This window comes from Lithobates pipiens, unplaced genomic scaffold (assembly GCF_037356315.1).
Source record: "Lithobates pipiens isolate NorthernLeopardFrog02 unplaced genomic scaffold, aLitPip1_a1.2 Scaffold_23, whole genome shotgun sequence".
Classification (NCBI taxonomy): Eukaryota; Metazoa; Chordata; class Amphibia; order Anura; family Ranidae; genus Lithobates; species Lithobates pipiens.
Genome location: NW_027507785.1, coordinates 23,192,360 through 23,208,666, shown reverse-complemented (window position 1 = coordinate 23,208,666; position 16,307 = coordinate 23,192,360). Strand labels below are relative to the sequence as shown.

At 46.8% G+C, this 16,307-nt stretch overlaps 1 protein-coding gene across 1 annotated transcript in view; it reads left to right on the top strand.

Moving 5' to 3' along the window:
* The window catches only part of TPP1 (tripeptidyl peptidase 1), an 87,367-nt gene that overhangs the window by 47,811 nt on the left and 23,249 nt on the right, over nucleotides 1-16,307 (top strand). Inside the window, exon 9 of the mRNA XM_077451311.1 lies at nucleotides 2,083-2,155. Within this exon, the coding sequence (XP_077307437.1) occupies nucleotides 2,083-2,155 (73 nt within the window). The remainder of the gene's footprint in view (nucleotides 1-2,082; nucleotides 2,156-16,307) is intronic.

Genomic DNA, 16,307 nt, shown 5'->3' with positions numbered 1-16,307 from the left:
CAAATATCCAGTTAAAGTCCAAGTTCCCCTTTGGAACATAATCGGTGGCAGCCAGTGGTATTTTTGGCAAACAGGGCACACCCAGGAGAGAGGGGGCAGTGCCCCGTGCACCCTTAATGTATGGGCCGCCACTGGGATAGGGAGTGTCACATAATATCACATTATTTAATCCTGGTGCACAACACTTAGTGGTTTCATTAGCACGTTCACCTTTAATTGTAATTTTTTCACTGGAGGTCTATCTCCAGGTGATAGGCAGCACCACCCACCCCTGCACATACACATATACCTTTTTGGTGTTCCACTAGTGGAGCTCCTAGGGGAGGCAGCAGCCCAGCCTTACCTAAGCGTGGTATCCGTCATCTATACATCAGCTACTGGGGCCAACCTCTTGTAGCTCTCTAAGAGCTGTGTGAGCGCTCTCGTAGTTAATTGATTCTTCCTGCAATTTAGTAACTGCTTGCCTGTATCTGAGGTATGGGCAGACCATGGACTGAGCATCTGTTGGATCCTGACAGAACACCTGGGTTCTAGTGATCTTTGGTGCAATGCTTTACAGCAGGGGTGCCCAACCAGTGGCCCTGGGGCCACATGTGGCCCGCAGAGCCCTCTGATGTGGCCCGTGACCTCCTGCTCTGGGAGAGAATAGAAAGAATACTGTTATTAAAGGTCAGTTTATTACTAAAAGAAGTGTTTATATGGGCATATCTGTTTTGTAGTGGTTACTGGGCTGCTTTCAAACTGATCCGCAGGTGCAGAGCAGTTTACCTGCACTGAGCCATAGACTTCTATTATTACCTGCGAGGTTTGGTGAGCTTTCTGAAAGTACACCAAACCTGCAGAATATAATAGAAGTCTATTGCAAACTACAGGAATGCCAAAAGGTACACTGCGTTGCACACGTGGTGCGGGTAAACCGCAGCGCATCAGTGTGAAAGCAGCCTTGGACCGCTTTCACACGGTCAGTCAGACAGTCCGAGCAATTGGACCCTCCATTCACCTCTAAGTAGTGTTAGACATAAACCGACTTGTGTTCTACCTCCAATACGATCCGCCAAAAAGTATCGTGGGCTGCGTCCGTGTCCGCTCTCCAAATGCAGAGTGGACACGGATATGCCATCCACCCGCTCCGGTCATTGTGGCCCGCTACCGGTTACCAATTTTCCTAAGTGGCCCTTGCTCTTCAAAAGGTTGGGCACCCCTGCTTTACAGGCAATTTAAATGCTATTTTTTATTTTACCTGCAAAGAGAGGTGCATTCATTACATTTTTATAAAAGGTGAAATTATCCTTTTAAGGTCTACATCTGCATTCAGTCCCCCAAAGTATTTTCTGGATTGTCCATTTGGCCATTGTGTAAAAAAAATAAAAAAATAAAAATAGAAAAGGGGCCAAAAATGTTTCAAGTTGGGGGTATTTCTCAATTTATCAAACTTGTGGAACTGGCAGCCGGCTGCGACTGGGTTGTTGCAAGGAATACTGAACATGTATTGTCCAGCAAGCAAAGGCTGTATTTCAAAGAAAGTGACCCTGTGCCAATATAATAAATTGCAGGTACATGTAAGTAAAATTGAGTGTTTTAAATGCTTGCAGTGTTTTTTTGTTTTTTTTTATTATTATTATTATTTTTATTTTCCTTTTTTCTATAAACTATTTTGTACTCTCTTTCAATATACCTCTGAAATTGGTAGACAATGTGACTACTCAAGGAGAGTCAATCCCCTAGCACAGCCACCCTTCTTCCTTACACATCATAGGCCTCACCTCTTCTCAGAGTGTTAAACCACTGTCTGTGCTGCCCCAGCTCCTCCTACATAACCTTTACTGTAGCAGCCAGATGAGGGATGACTGAGGGAATACTATAACGTGTCACTTGACTGACAGCTCTGAGTCTGCTGACATCGCATTCAACATGGCGGCATCCATCAGCATTCTCAGGGCCTTTGAAAGTATACACAAAGGAGGTTTTTACAGGTAAATAACATGCATACATTGACTACACATATAATCTTATGGGGAAATTGTTGTTGTGATAAAAGGTCTGGAGACAGGGTCTCTTTAACTGTTGTGGTTAATGTTCCAGGTGATGATGGTGCCGGCTGCATGGAAGTCATTAAAGGCAAAAACGCTTTCCGCCCAAGTTTTCCAGCCTCCAGGTGAGAAAGTGAAAGTGAGCCTCATTCTGTATGAATATTTGCTCACCCAACCAATGACATCCTTCCTTTCATTTCTGAGCTATAGAAGGCTTGCAATGGCTAAAGGCCATAGACAAGCTGAACAGAAATGATACTGCCCACTTGTCTCCACAGCATTACGTCAGCTTCATTACTCAAGACCAAATTATATGGTCATTGGTATGCGGGCAGCCCCTCCAAATGATGGAAATCCGGTGTTTCCAGTGAAGGGTACTGTTAATACTACTACATGGAAAAATTCAGCTTTGTGGTAACAATTTGGTAAAGGTTCTTTTCTGTTCCAGCAAGACTGTGCCCCTGTGTACAAAGTCAGCTCCAAAAAACCTGGTTTGACCTATTTGGTGTGGAGGAACTCGAGTGTCCTGCACCGAGCCCTGACCTCAACCCTACTGAACACCTTTGGGATGAGATGGATTGTGAGCCGGGTCTTCTCATCCAACATCAGTACCTGACCTCACCAATGGGCCCAAATTTCCACAGTCAACCTCCAAAATCTTGTGGAAAGCCTTCTAAAGTGTTAGCTGTTATAACCACAATGAGTGGGGGGCAACTTCATTATATTAGTCATGGTTCTAGAATAGGATGTCCAACAAATTTGTATAGGTGTGATGGTCAGGTGTCCACAAAAGCTTTGCCCATTTAGTGTATGTTGTCTCTACAGTGATGGCAAGTTACAGAAATCCTACAACCGCTTACCGTACAATGAATTCTCCCTTCTGGTTTAATGGCTATGCAAAGACTAAATAACCTCTTACCAAACGAATGACCTGACCTGGGACACAACACAAAGTCTACAGGTCAAAGGGACATTCTACGAAGGGAAGCTGCACATTTTGGGCAGAGGACACTAGACACATGCGACTCATTTTGTTAGAAATCAAAATTCAGACATTTTGATTTATTTGGAGATTTAAATGCATTTTGAATTTCCAAATCACAATAGTCAAAAAAAAGGGGGAGAATTTGGGACTTTAAATGAGGCAATTGACAGTATCAAAAGCAATCATTTTTAGATGATATCTATCTCTATCTCTATCTCTATCTCTATCTCTATCTCTATCTCTATCTCTATCTCTATCTCTATCTCTATCTCTATCTCTATCTCTATCTCTATCTCTATCTCTATCTCTATATATATATATATATATATATATATATATATATATATATATATATATAATATATATATATATTTTTTTTTTATATATATATATTTATTATTTAGAATATTATTTTCATATAAAAATGGTATAGCAGCACGTTTCAAGTTAAGGTAGCAATTTCATATATAAACAAGGCATAAATGTGTACAAAACATAAATAAAAAACATTTCATGTATTATATAGAGATGGTCTAGCAGCACACTCTGATTACCCATATGTAAGGAGATTTATGTTTTCCATATTCTGAAGTTGTTGAGAACAGCCAGGGATATGTAGTAAAAGTTCCGTAAACAAGTAATGTGTCAAAACATGGTTACATCCTATAATGCTCAAAGCGTTTCGTGGTAAAATCCACTTTCTCAGGAGCCGATGCATCGGCATGTATGAAAAAATATATATATAAGTACCAGTGTACTCTAACATTAGACTCCAATATCAAGGAAGGATAGCATAAAAAAGAAAAGGAATATAAAGTCATCATTACTTACATGGGGGCGAAGGTCAAAGACGGACAGTGCTGCAAGACAAGGGCCGCTGTGATTGGTCTGTCCCAGGAGCTGAGGTATTAACACATATGCAGAATGGACTCCAGCTAAATGTCCCCAGAACATAAAGTTCTCCATATGAACACGTATCCCAGGACAGACAAATCACAGCAGCCCTTGTCTTGCAGCACAGCATGTCTTTAACCTTAAAGCGGAGGTCCACCCTAAAGTGGACCTTCCACTCATCGGAACCCTCCCCCCCTCCGGCGCCACAATTGGCACCTTTCAGGGGGGAGGGGGGTGCAGATACCTGTACAGTACAGGTATCTGCACCCACTTCCGGGATAGCTTTGCGGAAAGGGGCGTAGATTACGCCCCTTTCCGCAAGTGCCCCGCTGCCTGCTGGGAAACACACAGATCCCAGAGGCAGCAGGGACTGTCCTTATTGCGCAGCGCGACTCGCGCATGCGCAGTAGGGAACCGGGAAATGAAGCCGAAAGGCTCCATTTCCTGATTCCCATACCCAAGATGGCGGCGGCAGCACCCGAGAGACGATCTAGAGATCGGCTTCGGGTGCCGACATCGCGGGCGCGCTGGACAGGTAAGTGTCACTATTTTAAAAGTCAGCAGCTGCAGTATTTGTAGCTGCTGGCTTTTAAAAAATAAAAAAAAAAATAAAACGCGGAGTCCCGGCGGACTCCCGATTTAACCCTATGTAAGTAATGAGGACTGGATATTCCTTTCCTCTTTTTTTATGCTATCCTTCCTTGATATTTGAGTCTGTTAGACTACACTGGTACTTGCAATATCGCACAAAAGTGATTACACCCCTCACATTTTTGTAAATATTTAATTTTTCTCAGGTAATGTTTTATTGAGTTTTAACAAGTTGACAGCGTATCAATGACAAGTAAGTTAGTACAAAAATGAAAACATACTTGGAATACAAGCTGTGCAGTAACATAAACATCTAAGTTAATACAAGAGTGATACAAGCAGGTGAATGAGAATGAATTAAACAAAACTAGGAGAACAATACCTAAGGATGTAAAAGCACTGCTGGGGAGAGCATGCAAGGAGAATCATCCTAGGGTGCAACTAGAAACAAAAACCAAAGGGTGGAGAGTAGCCATCGTATAGTGAAGTTCGGGGATGAGGTCACTTAGGAGGCTAGGGTTGTGTATCACATAGATAAGCGCAGAATGGGTGAGTCGGCATATGTGGGTAGGTTGCTTTCCTAAACACCGTCTAAGGCCAATCCCAACCCCATTCAACCCTCTCCGGATCTTGCTGTGAATGGGGGGGGGGGGGGGGGCTGCGTCGCGTAATGTAGTAGTCTGAGTTGAGACGGTTCATCATAGCGCCTTAGTGGGTCCCGAGGGAAAGTGAAATTGAAAGGTGGGGGGGGGGGGGTGGGGGGGGCGACGACAGGGGGTCCAGTGACAATCAGGAGATGTACACCTACCCTTCACTAAGAAGGGCCTCTAGGTATATGGTATGTAGGGTCAGCCTAGAGTTACCCCGAAGAGGTGCTAGTTAAGAGTTCAAGGTGGATGGGTCTGGGGAGCAAGGGAAGCGTTCAGAGAAGTGAGTGTCCTATAATGGAGCCAGCAGGACCACGTAGTAGAAAATTTAGTAGGGTTGTCGTTTGCTTGACAGATCAGCTTTTCCATATCTGCTATTTTGTCCACTTTGTGAATCCAGTCGTCCTCCGTAAGGGGGACATCTTTTCTCCAGAAGATAGGGATGCAAAGGTTAGCAGCGTTGATGAGGTGTAGGGAAAGAGATTTTCTATAGGAGCAGAGAGATTTGTCGGTGTGGTGTAAAAGGTAGTGTGCTGGTGAAAAGGTCGGTGTGCACATGTTGATGTGGGAGATCTGTTGGTGGATTTCGGACCAGAAGGGCTGGATAAGAGGGCATTCCCACCAGATGAATGAATGAATGAAATACTTGTATAGCGCACAATGCGAACTGAATCGCCTCTAGGTGTGGAGTAGGGTGCCACGGGCAGCATCACATCTCCAGCATGTTGGTGGGACCGATGGTTGGAAGCGATGAATTTTATCAGAAGTCTTGTACCATTTGGAGAATAGTTAATATCTGTTCTCCTGAGTGGAGACATTGATTGAGCCCTTGTGAATAAGTGTAAAAATGCGTTCCCATTCAGCAGGGGTGAGTTCTATAGAGAGATCCGATTCCCATTGTTTAATTAGTTTATCATCCTTAACCTTGTGTTGTGGGAACAAGAGTGCGTAGAAATTAGGTGCCCCAGGGGTTCCGTGCTGTTGCACAGAAGTTTGAATGGGGAGTATTCTCTGTGCCAAAGTGAGGAGGGTTTGGTAGCGTTAAAAAAATGTCTCAATTGGAAATACTTGTAGAGGGGGATGTTAAAGTCAGGGAAGGTTGCAGTCAGTGAGAGGTGAGGAAGGAACGTCCCGTCCTTGAAAAAGTTTTGTGCTCTGGCATGAGGAGCGCGCGACCCTGTGGTCGGATTTTTTTAAAGGCAAGCCCGGAGGGAATTCCGGGTTGTTGTCCAGAGGGGTCATGGGGCCAGGAAAGGGTGTGAGTAAGAGAGCTTTACACGGCAGTTTGAAAACAGACATTGTGGCCCCTATATGTGGGTGTGATGTGTAGGCTTGGGGCCAGGATTTGTGGTGAGTCCAGGGTAAGTTGGATAGAGTAAGGGATGCAAAGGAGTCTTCCAACTGAATCCAGTCTTTAGAGAGGTGATGTGTGTGCCAGTCAACTATTCTGGTTAGATGGCATGCCCAGTGGTATTTTTGGAGGTCTGGAAGTCCAAAACCTCTGAGTGGTTTGGGCAGCACCATTCGATCCCAACTCGTTCTAGGGGTCTTAGAAACCCAGAGAAAATTCCTGCAGATTCGTTTGTAGGATAGGAAAAATGAGGTTGGGAGCTTTATGGGGACTGCTTGTAAAAGATAGAGGAATCTGGGGAGGACATTCATTTTCAATATGGCTATCCTACCCAACCAGGAAAACGAGCCTAGGTGCCACTTTTTGAGGTCTCCTTGAACGGCGAGAAGCAGTGGGGAAAAGTTGCTGGCAAAGAGGTTGCGTAGTTGAGTTGGGAGTTTAAGTAAGAAATGGCGTCAGATTCCCACCCGAATGGGAAGTTAATACGACATTGTTCGACTGCAATGGTCGGTAAGGTAATGTTCAGTGCTTTGGATTTTTCAAAATGTATTTGGAGGTTGGACAGGGGTTTGAATAGGGAGAAGTCAGCCAGTAGATTAGGGATGGTTGTGGTGGGGTCGGATAGAAAAAGCAAGATGTCTTCCGCATAAGCGGCCACTTTGTACTGTTTGTGATCGATTTCTATGCCTTTGATGGCAGGGTTGTCGCTCAATTTACGAAGCATGGGTTCCATGGTTAAAATAAATATTAACGGGGATAAGGGGCAGCCCTGACGGGTTCCATTGGACACGGAGAAGGCGTCTGAGAGGCAGCTGTTGATTCTGACTCTAGCTGTCGGGGAAGAGTATAAAGCCATGATCATGCGTAAAAGTGGAGGTGGAAGGCCTAGTGCTTGTAGAGTGACCTCCATATAGTCCCCTGCCACCCTGTCAAACGCCTTCTCCACGTCCAGGGAAAGAAAAAAACCTTGCGTGGCAGTATTTGTCAACCAATGATGGATGTTTAGGGCCTTGGTAGTGTTGTCCCTGGCTTCTCTGCCAGGGACAAAGCCCACCTGATCTAAGGAGATGAGTTGAGTTGAGGAAGAAGGGGGAGAATACGATTTGCCAGGGCCTTGGTGTACAATTTCAAATCCACATTTAGGAGTGATATTGGGCGGTAGTTGGATACTAACAAGAGGTCCTTACCCTGTTTGGGGATGAGCATATTTGCTTCCAAAATATCCCTGTGAGTAGTGGGCGAAGAAGAGAGGTCATTGAAAGCTTTAGCAAGGTGAGGGAGAAGTATTTGCTGAAACGATTTGTAGTAGCTGGCCAATAGCCCATCGGGGCCAGGACTCTTGCCAATTTTCAGTTGTTTAAGTGCACCAAGTAATTCTTCCACCGATAGGGGTGAGTCTAATGCCAGGAATTCTTCTGGTGATAGGGGGGTGGGACCATGACGTGCTAAAAATTCTGATATTAGTCTTGCGGCCTGTAGTCGTGTTAGTCTGTCGTGTGGGAGGGAGGTTGTACAATTTGGAAAAGTATTGGACAAACTGGGCAGATATATCTTCATTGGTTACTGCGGACTCGCCATTGGGGCGCTTGATCGCGTGAATCATGTGTGCAGCCTTTTTGATTTGGATCGCCCTGGCCAGAAATTTACCGGCTTTATTGCCAAACTCGTAATAAAGCTTCTGCGTTAGTGCGAACTTGCGTTTCAGTGTGCCGGTTAGAATTTCCAACAGTTCTTCCCTTGCCTGAGTCAAGGCTTCCAGAGAAGAGGTGGCAAGGGATGCCTTATGTGCATGCTCGAGCGTACGTATACGGGCAGTCAAATCTGAAACACGTTTTCACCTTGAATGACGCATTTATGTGCAGCCCAAGTCACGTTAGGTGAGACGTCGTCTGTGGAGTTTTCCAGGAAGAAATTAGAAAGGCAAGCCGTTATTCGATTTATATTTTCCGTATCTGTCAGTAGGAAATTGTCGAGTCTCCATGTGCGTTTTAGGCAGGGATGTGGGCAAGATCAAGGTCATGGTGATGGGGTTCAATGGTGGCCTTGGAAAGCTGTGACAGGTCATGTTAAGATATAAAAAAAAATATCCAGTCTGGAGTATTTGTTGTGAGGGGATGAGTGGAAGGTAAAATTCCTGTCCTGAGGGTGCAATGTGCGCCATGTGTCGTGGAGGAGGAGATTACTAAGTTGCAGTTTGATTGCACGCAAAGCCCTGTATGGTAGAGAGGATGTGCCATTGGAGGTGTCAGTGATGAGATTCAATGGGGCATTGAAGTCGCCACCGACTATCAAGGTGCCTGATTGAAAACTCGTGAGCAGTTGGAGGGTCGTCCTGAAAAGGGAAACTTGTTGTGTGTTGGGGGCATAAATATTAGCAATTGTAACAGGTCTGTGATGTATGGAACCTTTGAGAAACAGGAATCTCCCACAGGGATCCGTCAGGGTGTCAGTCACCTGGAAAGGACAATGTGAGGATATGAGAATGGAAACTCCTTTAGACTTTGCCTAAGCATTTGTGGAGTGGAAAGCATTTATTGTGGCGCTTGGGGATTGTGTCTGTGCGAAAGTGAGTTTCCTGGATCAGTGCAATGTGTATCTTGGATTGGCGCAGAGAATATAGGAGTTTCAACCTCTCTTCCGGGGTTTTGAGGCCCCTAATGTTGACAGAGCACAGTTTAAGCGCATGAGAGTGTAGTAAGGACGAAGAGATGTCTTGTGGGGGTGGGGGGGGTCTCTGAAATCTGTCATGGCCTGGGGGGAGGGGCGACCAGATGGAGGGAGAAGTAGGTGTATGACGCGTGCAGTGGAAGCGGATGTAGCACTCGTGTCACTGGACAAAATCCGATGAGGTGTGGAGATATATTTCCACTAACCTCTGAACTATTCAAAATCGGAATGGTACAGAGATCCCTGGTGCCCAGATCCCTCTGAGGGGGTCACGCACTAGACACGCATCCCTGTGGGGGTTTCCCTAGACACAGGCAGTGAGGATGGGATGTGATCCGGACGGTTATCCGCCGCCACAGGAGGGTGAAGGGCAGCGAGTGGTATAGTTGATAGGGGAGGTATGCAGTATACAGTTAAGCACTACTTTGGGGTGATGATAATCATTATGGGGGAAAGCCTGCTGGGACCTGGCCAGGGTTGAAATGGTTCACATAAGGTGGTAGAGTAGCTGGGGGACCATCAGACAACCATATATTTTGGAGGGGGGGGGGGGGGACCGTAAACTATGCCCCATCCCCCAAGTGATTTGGGGCTGCTTAAAACCGATGGCCTGGCGGGCAGGGAGAGGGAGCATCCACCCGTAAACCACAAAAAGAACAACCGTAGAACATTCAGGTAAAAATTTTCCCACAACAAAATTTTAAGCACAGAGTAAGTGACAGAATTGTCATAGCTGGCAGACTGACCTAGAGTACCCAGTATTCGCACTAACATAAGCATTCAAATCAAGGGGTATTGGCGAGAAAGCAAAGAAAAAAAAATTAAATGTTTGAACTAAACATTCAACTGTAAGAGGCTATGCGAGTCACCCATGGAGCCTGGCGTTACCGTGATCGTCCATAATGAGCGGTGTTGCAGCATAAGGTCCTCAGGAGAGGATCTCAGACTCCGGGCACTCAGTTGGCTTGTACTCAATCACCGGGGCCGCGGACCGAACGGACGAGAGGTGTGGTAGGAGCTGGGGTGTGAAGTCCGCTGTAATGGTGTAGAGTCCTTTTGTTGGGTGCAGTTACAGAGTGGGCTCCTAGCGGGTGCACTGGCCGAAGACCGAGACGCAGGAGTCGGGGGGTGTTGCCACAGTAAGCTTCCTAATCTGAAGTCTTCAGTTAAGTGTCCAGCAGCTACGCAAAGTTACCCAGGAGTCAGATATGCAGAGGCGCGGCATACTGCTGCTGACGTCACAGGCATGTGGGGTGGTCCTTGGCCCCTGTGATTTATGGGAAGTGTCGTTCCAGTGGACAAGTCCTGTTGCCGGGCAGAAACCCAGAGAGGTATTAGCTGTGTTTGTGGAGAGCGGAGGTTCGAAGTCACAGCCAATCACTTGTGTACCTGTGTGTCCGAGGAAAGGGAGCTCAAGAGCTGGGAGAATATCTGAGGCTCTCTAGGTGCCTGAACAAGTGTCGGTAATCCGGGAAGTAGTACCCCTGAAATCTGCATACCAGTTGGGTACGTGGATGAGAGGGAGGCCAAGCATGTTGCAAAAGTAAGGCAGGTCTTCAAGTACCCTGAGCAGGGCGGTGCGGCCCTGAACTGTGGCAGAGAGGCCGAATTGAAATTTCCATTTGTAAGGGATGCCTTTGTCGCGGAGGGTGTCCAGTAGGGGCCTCAGATCATGTCTATGTTGCAGTGTGATGCCTGAAAGATCTTGAAAAATTTGCATCGGGGTCCCCTCGTGGAGGATCTGCTGTTTGCCTCTTGCTCGTTTAGGATTTCTTCTTTAATTTTATATTCCACAAGACAGCAGATGATGTCTCGTGGGGGATCACCCTCCCTGCCCTTTGGCGCGGTGGATTCTTTCCATGACGATCAGTGTTTGGGGAGGATTGTGGAGGAGATCATTAAAAATACCTCGCCCCCTTGTAAATATTTTATTATATCTTTTCATGTGACAACACTGAAGAAATTACACTTTCCTAAATGTAAAGTAGTGAGTGTACAGCTTGTATAACAGTGTAAATTTGTTGTCCCTTCAAAATAACTCAACACATTAATGCCTAAACCACTGGCAACAAAAGTGAGTACACCCCTAAGTGAAAAAGTCCAAATTGGGCCCAATTAGCCATTTTCCCTCCCCGGTGTCATGTGACTCGTTAGTGTTACAAGGTCTCAGGAGTGAATGGGGAGAAGGTGTGTTAAATTTGGTGTTATCGCTCTCACTCTCTCATACTGGTCACTGGAAGTTCAACATGGCACCTCATGGCAAAGAACTCTGAGGATCTGAAGAAAATAATTGTTGCTCTACATAAAGATGGCCTAGGCAGGCTATAAGAAGATTGCCAAGATCCTGAAACTGAGCTGCACCACGGTGGCCAAGACCATATAGCGGTTTAATAGGACAGGTTCCACTCAGAACAGGCCTCGCCATGGTTGACCAAAGACGTTGAGTACATGTGCTCAGCGTCCTATCCAGAGGTTGTCTTTGGGAAATAGACATATGAGTGCTGCCAGCATTGCTGCAGAGGTTGAAGGGGTGGGGGTTCAGCTTGTCAGTACTCAGACCATACTCCACACACTGCATCAAATTGGTCTGCATGGCTGTTGTTCCAGAAGGAAGCCTCTTCTAAAGATGATGCACAAGAAAGCCCACAAACAGACTAAGGACATGGGTCACTGTGACCATGTCCCGTGGTGTGATGAGTAGTGATGGCCGAACGGTTCGCCCGGCGGTCGTTTCGCGGCGAATTTCCGACTTTCGCCGTCCGCGGGTTCGAACGCCTTTTTCCGTCGTTCGCCCCGGCGGACTTACGTGTTTAATGTATACAAGAACTTTAACCTTTCGTGACACGTTTATCATGTGTTACAGGACAACCAATTGAGACATGACAGCTCATGGACACTTGGACATTCCCCCTAACCTATAAATACACCCGATCCGGTGGCCATTTTACATTCTTTCTTCTGTCACTGTAGGGAAAGGATCCTGTGTGGAGTAGGGACAGAGAAAACGCTAGCTATTTGGTACACAAAAGTTCTTTTCAGGACTGGTATAGGTGTTAGGTCAGCAGCCTGAGTTTCTTTTGTCAGTTTAGATAAAGGGACAGAGCGCTGTATGCTGCTATTTTAGGGACAGCTCAGCCAGATTAGTCTTTCTTCATCATCATCATCATCATCATCATTAGCTGTTACTATCAGGTCCACAAAAGAGCTGTTCCAGCTAATCGTTCCAGCCTACTCTTTTTTGCCAATTTGTATAGGGACAGGCAGGAAGCAGTGTGTCAGGCAGTGAGGATAATTTTAAAGACTTGCTGTTACTATTAGTTCCACAAAGGTTCTTTTCAGGACTGGTATCAGTGGTACGGTAATAGGCTTGTACACGTATAATATTCTTTCTTCCAAATATAGAAAGAATATTATACTTGACTGCTGCCCTTCTGCTGCAGTCTGCTAATCATTCACAACTCACTTGTTCCACAAAAGTTCTTATAAGGACTGGTAACTTGGTCTGTCTAGGGTGCTACGGTACATAGGCTTGGGTGCGGTACAGTCTGCTGTTCTGTAAGGACCGCTATCGGTCCACAATAGATAGGGTTGCCGTGCACTACTGCTGACCGCTGCCCTATACTGCAGCAGTCCTTCAGCGGTATAGGGACTGACGCACAGTCTGCTAAACACTAATACACAACCTGCTTGGTCCACAAAAGTTCTTATAAGGACTGGTAACTTGGTATAGGGTGCTACGGTACATAGGCCTGAGTGCGTTACAGTCTGCTGTTCTGTAAGGACCGCTATCGGTCCACAATACATAGGGTTGACGTGCACTACTGCTGACCGCTGCCCTATACTGCAGCAGTCCTTCAGCGGTATAGGGACTGACGCACAGTCTGCTAAACACTAACACACAACCTGCTTGGTCCACAAAAGTTCTTATAAGGACTGGTAACTTGGTATAGGGTGCTACGGTACATAGGCCTGAGTGCGTTACAGTCTGCTGTTCTGTAAGGACCGCTATCGGTCCACAATACATAGGGTTGACGTGCACTACTGCTGACCGCTGCCCTATACTGCAGCAGTCCTTCAGCGGTATAGGGACTGACGCACAGTCTGCTAAACACTAACACACAACCTGCTTGGTCCACAAAAGTTCTTATAAGGACTGGTAACTTGGTATAGGGTGCTACGGTACATAGGCCTGAGTGCAGTACAGTCTGCTGTTCTGTAAGGACTGCTATCGGTCCACAATACATAGGGTTGCCGTGCACTACTGCTGACCGCTGCCCTATACTGCAGCAGTCCTTCAGCGGTATAGGGACTGACGCACAGTCTGCTAAACACTAATACACAACCTGCTTGGTCCACAAAAGTTCTTATAAGGACTGGTAACTTGGTATAGGGTGCTACGGTACATAGGCCTGAGTGCGTTACAGTCTGCTGTTCTGTAAGGACCGCTATCGGTCCACAATACATAGGGTTGCCGTGCACTACTGCTGACCGCTGCCCTATACTGCAGCAGTCCTTCATTGGTATAGGGACTGACGTACAGTCTGCTAATCACTAACACACAACCTGCTTGGTCCACAAAAGTTCTTATAAGGACTGGTAACTTGGTATAGGGTGCTACGGTACATAGGCCTGAGTGCGTTACAGTCTGCTGTTCTGTAAGGACCGCTATCGGTCCACAATACATAGGGTTGCCGTGCACTACTGCTGACCGCTGCCCTATACTGCAGCAGCCCTTCATTGGTATAGGGACTGACGTACAGTCTGCTAATCACTAACACACAACCTGCTTGGTCCACAAAAGTTCTTATAAGGACTGGTAACTTGGTATAGGGTGCTACGGTACATAGGCCTGAGTGCGTTACAGTCTGCTGTTCTGTAAGGACCGCTATCGGTCCACAATACATAGGGTTGCCGTGCACTACTGCTGACCGCTGCCCTATACTGCAGCAGTCCTTCATTGGTATAGGGACTGACGTACAGTCTGCTAATCACTAACACACAACCTGCTTGGTCCACAAAAGTTCTTATAAGGACTGGTAACTTGGTATAGGGTGCTACGGTACATAGGCCTGAGTGCGTTACAGTCTGCTGTTCTGTAAGGACCGCTATCGGTCCACAATACATAGGGTTGCCGTGCACTACTGCTGACCGCTGCCCTATACTGCAGCAGTCCTTCAGCGGTATAGGGACTGACGCACAGTCTGCTAAACACTAACACACAACCTGCTTGGTCCACAAAAGTTCTTATAAGGACTGGTAACTTGGTATAGGGTGCTACGGTACATAGGCCTGAGTGCAGTACAGTCTGCTGTTCTGTAAGGACCGCTATCGGTCCACAATACATAGGGTTGCCGTGCACTACTGCTGACCGCTGCCCTATACTGCAGCAGTCCTTCAGCGGTATAGGGACTGACGCACAGTCTGCTAAACACTAACACACAACCTGCTTGGTCCACAAAAGTTCTTATAAGGACTGGTAACTTGGTATAGGGTGCTACGGTACATAGGCCTGAGTGCGTTACAGTCTGCTGTTCTGTAAGGACCGCTATCGGTCCACAATACATAGGGTTGCCGTGCACTACTGCTGACCGCTGCCCTATACTGCAGCAGTCCTTCAGCGGTATAGGGACTGACGCACAGTCTGCTAAACACTAACACACAACCTGCTTGGTCCACAAAAGTTCTTATAAGGACTGGTAACTTGGTATAGGGTGCTACGGTACATAGGCCTGAGTGCGTTACAGTCTGCTGTTCTGTAAGGACCGCTATCGGTCCACAATACATAGGGTTGCCGTGCACTACTGCTGACCGCTGCCCTATACTGCAGCAGTCCTTCAGCGGTATAGGGACTGACGCACAGTCTGCTAAACACTAACACACAACCTGCTTGGTCCACAAAAGTTCTTATAAGGACTGGTAACTTGGTATAGGGTGCTACGGTACATAGGCCTGAGTGCGTTACAGTCTGCTGTTCTGTAAGGACCGCTATCGGTCCACAATACATAGGGTTGCCGTGCACTACTGCTGACCGCTGCCCTATACTGCAGCAGTCCTTCATTGGTATAGGGACTGACGTACAGTCTGCTAATCACTAACACACAACCTGCTTGGTCCACAAAAGTTCTTATAAGGACTGGTAACTTGGTATAGGGTGCTACGGTACATAGGCCTGAGTGCGTTACAGTCTGCTGTTCTGTAAGGACCGCTATCGGTCCACAATACATAGGGTTGCCGTGCACTACTGCTGACCGCTGCCCTATACTGCAGCAGTCCTTCATTGGTATAGGGACTGACGTACAGTCTGCTAATCACTAACACACAACCTGCTTGGTCCACAAAAGTTCTTATAAGGACTGGTAACTTGGTATAGGGTGCTACGGTACATAGGCCTGAGTGCGTTACAGTCTGCTGTTCTGTAAGGACCGCTATCGGTCCACAATACATAGGGTTGCCGTGCACTACTGCTGACCGCTGCCCTATACTGCAGCAGTCCTTCAGCGGTATAGGGACTGACGCACAGTCTGCTAAACACTAACACACAACCTGCTTGGTCCACAAAAGTTCTTATAAGGACTGGTAACTTGGTATAGGGTGCTACGGTACATAGGCCTGAGTGCAGTACAGTCTGCTGTTCTGTAAGGACCGCTATCGGTCCACAATACATAGGGTTGCCGTGCACTACTGCTGACCGCTGCCCTATACTGCAGCAGTCCTTCAGCGGTATAGGGACTGACGCACAGTCTGCTAAACACTAACACACAACCTGCTTGGTCCACAAAAGTTCTTATAAGGACTGGTAACTTGGTATAGGGTGCTACGGTACATAGGCCTGAGTGCGTTACAGTCTGCTGTTCTGTAAGGACCGCTATCGGTCCACAATACATAGGGTTGCCGTGCACTACTGCTGACCGCTGCCCTATACTGCAGCAGTCCTTCAGCGGTATAGGGACTGACGCACAGTCTGCTAAACACTAACACACAACCTGCTTGGTCCACAAAAGTTCTTATAAGGACTGGTAACTTGGTATAGGGTGCTACGGTACATAGGCCTGAGTGCGTTACAGTCTGCTGTTCTGTAAGGACCGCTATCGGTCCACAATACATAGGGTTGCCGTGCACTACTGCTGACCGCTGCCCTATAC